The sequence below is a fragment of the Tachyglossus aculeatus genome, chromosome 3 (genome assembly GCF_015852505.1).
Source record: "Tachyglossus aculeatus isolate mTacAcu1 chromosome 3, mTacAcu1.pri, whole genome shotgun sequence".
In the NCBI taxonomy this organism is placed as follows: domain Eukaryota; kingdom Metazoa; phylum Chordata; class Mammalia; order Monotremata; family Tachyglossidae; genus Tachyglossus; species Tachyglossus aculeatus.
In genome coordinates this window covers 59,643,359-59,655,486 of record NC_052068.1, presented here as the reverse complement: position 1 = coordinate 59,655,486, position 12,128 = coordinate 59,643,359, and the positions used below count along the sequence as shown (strand labels likewise).

General features: G+C 48.2%; 1 protein-coding gene across 1 annotated transcript in view; it reads left to right on the top strand.

Annotated features, from left to right (window-relative positions):
- Positions 1 to 448: 448 nt before the first annotated feature.
- The window catches only part of MROH2B (maestro heat like repeat family member 2B), a 94,980-nt gene continuing 83,300 nt past the window's right edge, over positions 449 to 12,128 (top strand). Inside the window, exons 1-4 of the mRNA XM_038744407.1 lie at positions 449 to 532; positions 5,486 to 5,553; positions 7,300 to 7,410; positions 10,009 to 10,168. Coding sequence (XP_038600335.1) covers positions 499 to 532; positions 5,486 to 5,553; positions 7,300 to 7,410; positions 10,009 to 10,168 — 373 coding nt within the window. The 5' untranslated portion in view covers positions 449 to 498. The remainder of the gene's footprint in view (positions 533 to 5,485; positions 5,554 to 7,299; positions 7,411 to 10,008; positions 10,169 to 12,128) is intronic.

Sequence of the window (12,128 nt, the reverse complement as noted above, 5' to 3'; positions counted from 1 at the left end):
CTTTTTAGACTGTGAGCCCACTGTTGGGTAGGGACTGTCTCTATATGTTGCCAATTTGTACTTCCCAAGCGCTTAGTACAGTGCTCTGCACACAGTAAGCGCTCAATAAATACGATTGATGATTGATGATGTCCCTAATAAGGTGACCTTCTGATCCCGTAGGTCATCCTGAGTGGCTGCCGGCTGTAACCTCACTGCTTGGTGCTCCCTACAGGCCTTGCCTCTCCAGGGGAAACTGTGGCCTGTTGGACTGTTGGCAGCCTCATCATCATCAGCAACAACAGGACAAGGGCACCACATCCCCCCATACCCCGGGGTCTATCCCTTCCGGGCCATCTTCATCCCGCCCCTAGCCCCCTTCCCACTCTCCTCAGCAGGCCCTCCGGTGAGTGAGGAGCCAACCCTGCCTAAGCTTCCGGCTCCCTTCTACTTCCTCTGATTTAACCGTTTCCAACGGTGAGACCCTGAACCCCCACAGGAGGACAACCAGCCCACCGGATGGATCCAGACTGCCTCCTGGAAGAATCCTTGGGTAAGAACCAGTTTTCTGGGGTGCTCGGAGCTTGCCTGAAGTCTGCAAAAAGCCTCCAGGCCTTTAAAATATATGTAGGAGGAGAAAGGATCTACCTACCCCTCCTTTCTCCCCTTCTGGGATAGGTGCAGAGAGTGAACTTACAACTTACTATGGTTTCCGAGGAGTCCATCACCACAGGGAACCGCAGGCCCTCAAAGATGACTGTTGTCCAGTTTTCTTTACCGTTGACTGCCTCCCTGCTTTCCTCAGAGATTAGTGTAATCCTTCTTATCTCAAAATGGCTGCTGCCTGGCTTCCCACAGAGAAGGCTGTCACCTGGCTTTTCTCAGCAATGACTGCGGCCTGGCTTCCCCAAAAAATGTCCATGGCCTGGCTTCCCTAAAAAATGTCTATTGCCTGGCTTCCCTAAAAAATGTCTGTTGCCGGGCTTTCCTTAGAGATGGCTGTGGCCCAGCTTCCTTCAAAAATGGCTACCACACAGCTTCCCTCACAATGGCTGCCACTCAGGTTCTCTTGGAAATTAGTGCCATCTGACCTCTTAAAAATTGGTGATGCCCAGCTTCCCTCAGGGATGTCCGTTGCCTGGCTTTTCTCAGAAATGGCTGCAGGCTGAATCTCTTCTAAAGTGGCTGCCGCCCGGCTTCCCCACAAAATGGCCACACCGCAGCCCTTTCCAATGACAATGGTGAGACAGGGGCCTGAGTTGGATTCTTGGAGCCAAACTGTCTGAGGTTTTTGGTCCAAGGACAGTCGGGGAGACCATGGCTGTGGAAGCAGGCTGGTCCACCACCCTATTTTCCAACCAACAATCTGGTTTTCACCTGGTTTGTACTGATAAAAGTACAGATGTTCCCTCCCTCCCTCCTTTCCTCCTTCCCTCTCCGGGCCCTCTCCAGAGTTGTGAGTTGATAAAATAATCAATAGTGTGGTTTTAAAATTTACTCCAAGTCTTTTACTAAAAGAGGAGCTTCCCTGAAATCTCCATTGTGGTTAATGCCGGAAGACTGTATCTGCTGGAAAAATGTCGCTTCTCAACTGGCTTTAGAGGGAGAGGAATGGGTGCTCATGGGCTAGATGCTATTTAGCTGGCCAAATGGCTCCGTCAGAGGGGAACAGAGGGGGAAAGAGTGTGGTATCTGCTGACTGACAGTTTAAAAGTTGATGGCAAGGAGGTTCTGTTTAATGTGGAGGTGGTTGGGCTATCCCTGGAGAATCTTGAGGAGTGAGGAAATATGGACTGAACATGTCTGTAGAAAAATGATCACAACAGCAGAGTGAAATATGGACTGAAGTGGAGAGAGACAGGAGGTGGGGTGGTCAGCAAGGAGGCTGTCACAGTAATCAAGAAGGGGTAGGATAAGTTCTTGAATTAATGTGGTAGCAGTTTGGATGATGAGGAAAGGGCAGATTTTAGCAATGTTATGAAGGTTGAACAGGATTTAATTAATTAATCAATAATGGCATTTATTAAGCGCTTACCATGTGCAAAGCACTGTTCTAAGCACTAGGGAGGTTACAAGGTGATCAGGTTGTCCCACGGGGGGCTCACAGTCTTAATCCTCATTTTACAGATGAGGCAACTGAGGCACAGAGAAGTTAAGTGACTTGCCCAAAGTCACAGAGCTGACAGTTGGCAGAGCCAGGGTTTGAACCCATGACCTCTGACTCCAAGGCCCGTGCTCTTTCCACTGAGCCACACTGATTTAGTGACAAATTGAATATGTGAGTTGAATGAGAGAGATGACTCACCAAGGTTACAGGCTTGTGAGACAGGAAGGATAGTGATGCTATCTAAAGTGCTGGGAAAGTCACGGGGAGGACAAAGTTAGGGTGGGAAGATAAGGAGTTCTGTTTGGGACATTTTAAGTTTGAGGTGACAGCAGTTCATCCAAGGAGGAAATGTGAGACTGAAGAGAGGGAGAGAGATCAGGCTGGAGATATAGGTTTGGGTATCATCCGCACAGAGGTGGTAGTTAAAGCCGTGGGAGTGAATTAGTTCTCCAAGGTAGTGGGTGTAAGATGGAGACTAGAAAGGGACCCAGATCTGAACCTTGAGGCAGAGGAGGAGCTCACAGAAGAGACTGAGAATAAGAGACCAGAGAGTTAAGAGGAGAACCAGAAGATGACAGTGTCAGCGAAGTCAAGATTGGATAATGTTTCCAGGAGAAGGAGGGTAGTTGACAGTGTCAAAGACAGCTGAGAGGTCGAGGAGGATTAGGGTGGAGTAGAGGCCGTTGGATTTGGCAAGAAGGAGATCATTGGTGACCTTAGAGAGAACAGTTACTGGGAGCGAAGGGGATGGAAGCCAGAATGGAAGGGGTCAAGGAGAGAATTAGAGGAGAGGATCTTAAGACAGTGGGTGTGGACAATTCACTGAAGGTGTTCGTAGAGGAATGGTAGGAGGGAGTTGGGGAGATAACTGGAGGGGGGCATGAGGTCAAAGGAGGGATTTTTTAGGAGTGGGGAGACATTAGCATGTTTGAAAGCAGTGAAGAAGAAGCCATTGGAGAGCCAATAGTCGAAAATGGCAGTGAGGGAGGGAAGAAGCAGAGGGGCAAGCATTTGTATGAAGGGATGGACTCGGATATACAGGTGGAGGGGGTGGATTTTGAAAAAAGGCAGGAGGTCTCCTCTTGAGATACTCCTGGGAAAGATGGGAGAGTTGAAGGGGTAGAAGGAGGAAGGGACTGGAGAGGAGTAGGAGAGATTTTAGTGAGCTCATGCCTGATGGTTTCAATTTCCAGCACTTAGTATGGTGCCGGGCACATAGTAAAGCCCTTAACAAATACCATAAAAAATTTCTCAATAAAGTTCATGGCCAGATCATTAGGAGCAATAGATGGGTGAGGCGGAGGCAAAGGGGGTTTAAGGAAGGAGTTAAACATCTGAAACCACTGGCAAGAACAGTGCTTTGCACATAGTAAGCGCTTAATAAATGCTATTATTATTATTATTATTATGAGTATGGGAGTTAGTAAGAATGGAGATATAATTTTGTGAGGCAAAGGAGAGGGCAGAGTTAAAGCATGCAAGGATGAATCTGAGGTGGATGAGGTCAGCCTGATCTCTGGATTTCTGCCAGTGGAAATGGAGGTGACACAGGGCTGCAGGTTTGTGGTAGAAGATTCTCGAGGCTGTCTCAATCAATCAATCAATCAATCAATCGTATTTATTGAGCGCTTACTATGTGCAGAGCACTGTACTAAGCGCTTGGAAAGTACGAATTGGCATCACATAGAGACAGTCCCTACCCGATAGTGGGCTCACAGTCTAAAAGGGGGAGACAGAGAACAGAACCAAACATACCAACAAAATAAAATAAGTAGGATAGAAATGTACAAGTAAAATAAATAAATAAATAAATAAACAGAGTAATAAATATGTACAACCATATATACATATATACAGGTGCTGTGGGGAGGGGAAGGCGGTAAGGCGGGGGGGATGGAGAGGGGGACGAGGGGGAGAGGAAAAAAGGGGCTCAATCTGGGAAGGCCTCCTGGAGGAGGTGAGCTCTCAGCAGGGCCTTGAAGGGAGGAAGAGAGCTAGCTTGGCGGATGGGCAGAGGGAGGGCATTCCAGGCCCGAGGGATGACGTGGGCCGGGGGTCGATGGCGGGACAGGCGAGAGCGAGGTACAGTGAGGAGATTAGTGGTGGAGGAGCGGAGTGTGCGGGCTGGGCAGTAGAAGGAGAGAAGGGAGGTGAGGTAGGAGGGGGCGAGGTGATGGAGAGCCTTGAAGCCCAGGGTGAGGAGTTTCTGCCTGATGCGCAGATTGATCGGTAGCCATTGGAGGTTTTTGAGGAGGGGAGTGATATGTCCAGAGCGTTTCTGGACAAAGATAATCCGGGCAGCAGCATGAAGTATGGATTGAAGTGGAGAGAGACACGAGGATGGGAGATCAGAGAGAAGGCTAGTGCAGTAGTCCAGACGGGATAGGATGAGAGCTTGTCTCCCCCTCCAGACTGCCAACTCATTGTGGGCAGGGAACGTGTCTACCAACTCTTTTATATTATAGTTTCCCAAGCACTTAGGGCAGTGCTCTGTACACAGTAAGTACTCAGTGATGGTTTGATTGATTAACAAATAGGATGACTACACTGGTGATTGTTCGTCATTATCATTATTACAATACTCGAAAGATCCTTGTGATGGTTGGGGGGGGGGGGGGCGGGGGAGAAGCAGGTATACCTATCCCCAATTACAGGTGAGGAAACAGAGACCAGGATAGGTTAAATGACTTACCCACCTCGGCCCCTCCTACCTCACCTCCCTTCTCTCCTTCTCCAGCCCAGCTCGTACCCTCCGCTCCTCTGCTTCCGCTAACCTCCTCACTGGGCCTTGTTCTCACCTGTCCCACCATCGACCACTGGCCCACGTCCTTCCCCTGGCTTGTTCCCCTGGCTTCCCCTCCACACATCTGCCAAATCAGCTCTCTTCCTCCCTTCAAAGCCCTACTGAGAGCTCACCTCCTCCAGAAGGCCTTCCCACACTGAGCCCCCGACTTTTCCTCTGCTCCTCCTCCCCTCTCCATCATCCCCACTCCCTCCCTCTGCCCTACCCTCTTCCCCTCCCCACAGCACTTGTGTATATTTGTACACATATATTATTCTATTTATTTTTATTAGTGTTGTGTATTTAGCTATAATTCTATTTATCTATTGTGATGGTATTGACACCTGTCTACTTGTTCTGTTGTCTGTATCCCCCTTCTAGACTGTGAGCCCATTGTTGGGTAGGGACCATCTCTATATGTTGCTGATTTGTACTTCCCAAGCACTTAGTACAGTGCTCTGCACACAGTAAGAGCTCAATAAATACGATTGAATGAGTGACCCAGAAGTCCAGGGGCAGAGGTGGGGCAACCATCCAACATGCCCAACTCTCAGAGCTGGGCTGTTTCTGCTAGACCGTGCAGCTGTAAGCCCTACCTTCTTTTGGCTACCTTTCAGACTTTTCCAGTGATGTGGACCTCATTCTCAATACTCTGGACACGGAAGACAGTGAGGACCTCAATAAGGTAGGACAGGTTAATAAAGTCCTGCACACCTCTTCTCCAATGATGACGCTGAAGAACTGCAAGAGTAGTAATAGTATTTATTGAGTGCTTACTGTGTGCAAAGCACTGTACCAAACGTAGGGAGAGAATGTTCGGAGGGAATTAAAACCCCCGGTCCCTGTCCCTTGGGAGGCTCCTGGTATAGGTTTAGGGTGGGGCGGCCTGGTGACACAGTCATGAGGAAATAGGAAACAGCATAAAAGACCAGGACTGTAGGTTTCACAGTGCAGAATTTTTTTTAAAAATGAACGAAATACTATTTTCCCCCAAATGACTCCTAAGAATATGTTTCCAAGCTCTATACTAAGGTCACCAGCTAGGACATGGTTCCTGTCCCATGTAGGGTTCATGGACTAAGGAGAAGGTAGATATTGTGTGGACTAGTGGATAGGGCATGGACCTGGAGTCAGAAGCACCTAGGTTTTAATCCCAACTGTCACTTCTCTGCTGTGTGATCTTAGGAAGTTACTTCACTTCCGTGGGCCTCTGTTACCTCATCTGTAAAATGGGAATTAAGAGCCTGAGCCCCATATGGGACTGCAAACCCATTGTGGGCAGGGATTGTCTCTCTTTATTGCTGTATGGTACTTTCCAAGTGCTTAGTACAGTACTCTGCACACAGTAAGCCCTCAATAAATACAATTGAATGAATGAATGACTAGGATTGTGTCCAACTTGATTAGCTTTCATCTACCCCAGTGCTTGGCACATGGTAAGTGCTTAAAAAATACCTTAAAGAAATCCATTTTACTTAGAACAGTGTCCTGTGCTTAGAACAGTGCTTGGCACATAGTAAGCACTTAACAAATACCAACATCATCATTATTATTATTATTATTAAGAAACTGAGTCACAGAAAAGTGAAGTGACTTGCCCAGTGTCCCTCAGGTGGCAGTTGACTGAGCTGGTATTCGAACGCAGGTTCTCTTCTCCCTCTTCAAAGCCCTACTGAGAGCTCGCCTCCTCCAGGAGACCTTCCCAGACTGAGGCCCCCATTTCCTCTGCTCCTCCTCCCCTCTCCATCGCCCTGACTCTCTCCCTCGGCTCTACCCCCCCGCCCCACAGCACTTGTGGATATTTGTACATATTCATTATTCTATTTATTTTATTAATGATGTGTAATTATCTATAATTCTATTTATTTTGATGCTACTCATGCCTGTCTACTTGTTTTGTTGTCTGTTTCCCCCTTCTAGACTGTGAGCCCATTGTTGGGGAGGGACCATCACTATATGTTGCCGAATTGTACTTTCCAAGTGCTTAGTACAGTGCTCTGCACACAGTAAGCGCTCAGTAAATACTATTGAATGAATGAATGAATGAAGGTCTCCTGTGACTCCTGGGCCCGGGCTCTTTCCAATAGGCCACACTGCTTCTCTGTTGTTCTCTCTTAATAATAATAATAATAATAATAATAATAATAATAATAATAATGGCATTTGTTAAGCACTTACTATGTGCAAAGCACTGTTCTAAGCTCTGGGGGGGATACAAGATGATAAGGTTGTCCCACGTGGGGCTCACAGTCTTCATCCCCATTTTCCAGATGAGGTAACTGAGGCACAGAGAAGTTAAGTGGCTTGCCCAAGATCACACGGCTGACAAGTGGCTGAGGCAGGATCTTGTACCCCAGCAGACCCCAGGTGAAAATATGGCCGAGTGGCGTTAAAGATGCACGTGCCAATGATAACTCTTGTGTGTCCACAGGAATGCATATACAACTGTTTCATTGCCATTCTCCATGGCGACTACCCCTTGGATGACACAGTTATCCAGAGGATGATCTTCCACGCATCCAAGGACATGCACGACAGTACCGTGAGTTAGGGATTTCCATAATACCAGCCACAGGATTCCCAAGGAGAAACTCTCCTAATGGTCTCCATTTGTCCGGTCTCCATCTTAGATGGAGTCATGGCCCCCTAGCTGCTTCCATACCATTCTTGCTTCCATGGGGTTTCTAGTCAAAGGATCATTACAACAAATGGAACACAAAAATCACTTTTATTTTCCCAAGTGCCAACCCCTTATTTTGTTCAGTCCTCACCACATGCCTGTGAGGCAAGAAGAGGCAGGAATTGTCATCTCCATTACCCAGATAATAATAAAATGTTCAGACCATGTTTCCCCACTCCTCATGAAACTCCAGTTGTTTCCCCTCTTCCTCCGCATCAAAGAAAAAACTCCTCACTGCTGGCTTTAAAGCATTTAATCGCCTTGCTCCCTCCTACCTCACCTCTCTACTCTTCTACTACAACCAGCCCGCACACTTCATTCCTCTAATGCTAACCTTCTCACTGTGCCTCCATCTCTTCTATCTCACCGCTGACCTCTCACTCACATCCTACCTCTGGCCTGGAATGCCCTTTCTCTCTTTATAACAGACAGATAATTGCTCTCCCCCACTTCCAAACCCTATTGAAGGCACATCTCCTCCAAGAAGCCTTCCCTGACTAAACCTTCCTCTCCTCATCTTTCACTCCCTTCTGCGCTGCTCTTACTTGCTCCTTCATTCATCCTCCCTCCCATCCCCACAGCACCCATGTATATATCTATAATTTATTTATTTATATTCATGTCTCTCTCTCCCCCTCTAGACAGTGAGCTCATTATGGGCAGGAATGTGTTTGTTGTTATTATTGTACTCTCCCAAACACATAGTACGGTGCTTTGCACACAGTAAGTGCTCAATAAATATGATTGAATGAATGGTTAAGCACTTACTATGTGCCAAGCACTGATCTAATCATTGGGGTATATAGAAGTTAATCAGGTTGGACACAGCCCCTGTCCTACGTGGGGCTCACACTCTAAGTAGAGGGGAGAAAGATTTAATCTCTGTTTTGCAGGTGAGGGAACTGAGGAACAGAGAAGGTAAGTGACTTGTCCAAGGTCATACAGCAAACAAGTGGCAGAGACAGGATTAGAACCCAGGTCTTCTGACTCCCAGTTCCATGCTCTTCCCACTTGGTCATGCTGATTCTCAAATGAGGAGATTGAGGTGGATGGAGGATAAGTGACCTGATCAAGGTCACTCACTAAAGAGGCCAGTGACTGAGCTGGGGTTAGAACCCAGGCACCCTGGCTCCCAGACTCATATCCCTTCCACGAAAGCTGGCTACCTCCCATGGGATTGGCTAGGTGACCCCTTGCTAGCAAGAACCCTGTTTAAGCAGTGTCAAGGTAAGGAGACAGAGAGAGAGAGAGAGTGTGAATGTGTGTGTGTGTTTGTGAGTGAGCTAGTTGAGTCATCTTGCAGTTTGCGGGTGTGTGAGGATGTGTGTGAGCCAGCTCACAGTTTATGAGGTGTTTGTGTAGCTGTGCAGATGAGCAGCCAGCCATTCCCTGCACTGCAACATCCTATTTCCGAACAACGAATCACTTCCTATCAGTCCATCAATCAGTAGTATTTATGGAGTGCTTACCGTGTGCGCAGCACTGTACTAAGTACTCAGGAGAGTAGAATATAAGAGAATCGGTAGAGCCATTCCATGCCCAAAATGAAACTCCAGTCTAGAGCTCTCCTGAGCTCATGAGAGCTGCCTCAAGAAGAGCACTGTGGGAGATCTCCGGTGTTGAGGACAGCATTCCTCCAGTGATTCCGGGCTGGTTTTCCCCCCAGCACTCTACCTAAATATTCTCCCTCTCCCTCCATGACCATGCTAAGGTGACCCCTGGCAGCCTCATGTCAATACCCCGATACCTGTGCTAGCCAAACTTCCAGCTTGGTGAAAACGCAGGCCTCGTCCCACCCTCATCCTTCCTGGAATTCTTTCAAGGGCTGTGTCAGCCAGTTAGTCGTCATTCAGTCATATGTTTTGAGCACTTACTATGTGAAGAGCACTGTATTAAGTGCTTGGGAGAGTACAATACAATAATAAACACACACACTCCCTGCCCACAACCAGCTTGCAGTCTAGAGGGGGAGACAGACATTAATATAAATAAATAAATTACGGATATGTGCGTAAGTACTGTGGAACTGGGAGGGGGGAATGAATAAAGGGAGAAAATAGGGAGACGTTGAAGGGAGTGGGAGAAGAGCAAAGGAGGGCTTAGTCAGGGAAGGCTTCTTGGAGGAGATGTGCCTTCGATAAAGCTTTGAAACGGGGAGAGTCATTGTCTGTCGGACATTAGGAGGAAGGGCGTTCCAGGCCAGAGGCAGGACATGGCCGAGAGTTTGGCGGCAAGATAGATGAGATGGAGGTGCAGTGAGAAGGTTGGCGTTGGAGGAGCCAAGTGTTCGGGCTGGGTTATAGAACAGAAGCAAGGTGAGGAAGGAGGAGGCAATGTGATCTAGTGCTTTAAAGCAGGTGGTGAGGAGTTTTTGTTGGAGCAGTGATGGATGGGCACCCGCTGGATTTTTTAAAGCCAATGGTGAGGAGTTTTGCTGGGGGGTGTCCCCGTCTGTTCCAGCTGCCCCGAGAAACGCGGATGCTGAGCGGGGACGTGTTGGTGTCCCTGGCCCGGCATAACTTCAACTGTGTCATGTACGAGCTGCAGAAGCACTTCCGCGTCCTGGAGCTACCGGACGAATTCACGGTCCTGGCTCTGGCGGACTTGGCATCCACTTACGGTAGGCTCCTTTCCGGCCCACGTTTCTCATCTCTCTGGGACATGGGCGAGGGGGAAAGAATGCAGCTTTGGGAGGGAAAAAGCCCACAGTCAGGGAGAGCAGCTTTGTTGACGTTAAGGAGGTGGTACCGGGGATGTTACTCGAGGGCCGGGACTATGTCTTCCCCAGTCAGTCAATCAATCAGTGGCATTTATCAAGTGCTTACTGTGTGCAGAGCACTGTACTAAGTGCTTGGGAGAGTACAGTGAAACAGAGTTGGTAGACACGATTCCTACCTCTAGAAGCTGACAGTCTATAGGTGGAGACATTAATAATAGTAATAATGATGGCATTTATTAAGCATTTACTATGTGCAAAGCACTGTTCTAAGCACTGGGGAGGTTACAAGGTGATCAGGTTGTCCCACGGTGGGCTCACAGTCTTAATCCCCATTTTACAGATGAAGGAACTGAGGCACAGAGAAGTTAAGTGACTTGCCCAAAGTCACACAGCTGACAATCGGCAGAGCCGGGATTTGAACCCATGACTTCTAACTCCAAAGTCCGTGCTCTTTTCCACTGAGCCACGCTGCTTCTTGTTAGCAGTGGGTTGCAGTGGATAGAGCCCAGGCCTGGGAGTTGGGAGGTCATGGGTTCGAAACCTGCATCCACCACTTCTCTGCTGTGTGACCTTGGGCAAGTCACTTCACTTCTCCGGGCCTCAGTTACCTCATCTGCAAAATGGGGATTGAGACCGTGAGCCCCACATGGGAAAGAGACTGTGTCCAACCCGATATGCTCGTGTCCACCCCAGTGCTTAGTATGGTGCCTGGCACATAGTAAGTGCTTAACAAATACCATTATTATTATTATTGCAAGTTTTACAGTGGCCTTGTATAGCCTTCTGCACACAATAGGCTCCAGGACAGCTCTCTGCACACAATAGGCTTTCAGTACAGCGCTCTGCCCACAGTTGGCATCCAGGACAGCGTTCTGCACACAGCAGTCATTCAGTACAGCGCTCTGCAAACAGAGGACATTCAGTAAAGCACTCCACACCCTCCTGTGGTGTAGAATTGTTTTCTTTCTAAAAACTAAATCCTGGTGACGGTGCCGTGAAGAGCAGCCCACCCTTTCTTCCCCCACCCTCCTGAGTGGCCCACCCCTCACTCCTCTTTGCTAGCTATGCCCCCTTCACCCTCTGGCCAAGCCCCAGGGATAAGAAAGGGGATGGAGAGGTAGGAGGGTATGATGGGGGCTTGGAAGAGGAGCAAGGCAGGTGCTCTCCCTGGCCCACCCCTGTGCCTGTTTGCCCAGATTTAGCCAGAGCCAGGAGCCACAGGCCATGGTGGGAAGGGGAAGAGGAAAAGGAAGGGAAAGGGGAAGGCAAAAAGAAGGAGGAGAGAAAGGGTGAGGAGAAATTAAGGTGGAGAGAAAGGATGAGGAGAAAGGAAGTGGGAGAGAAGGATAGGCAAAAGGGAAGGGGAAGAGGAAAAGGAAGGGAAAGGGGAAGGCAAAAAGAAGGAGATGACAAAGGCTGAGGAGAAACTAAGGTGGAGAGAAAGGGTGAGGAGAAAGGAAGGCGGAGAGAAAAGGGTAGGAGAAAGAGAAGGGGAAGGACAGAGCTGGGACTGGACTCAAATCAGTCAGCCAGTCCATCGTATTTATTAAGCACTTACTGCGTGCAGAGCACTAATCGCTTGGAAGAGTACAATTTAACAATAAACAGACACATTCCCTGCCCACAATGAGCTTACAGTCTAGAGGGGGAGACAGACATGAATATAAATAAATACATTACAGATATTTATATAAGTGTTGTGGGACTGTGAGCCTGCTGTTGGGTAGGGACCGTCTCTGTATGTTGCCAACTTGTACTTCCCAAGTGCTTAGTACAGTGCTCTACACACAGTAAGCGCTCAATAAATATGATTGAATGAATGAATGAATGGGAAGGGGGATTTAAAAAAGGAGCAAGTCAG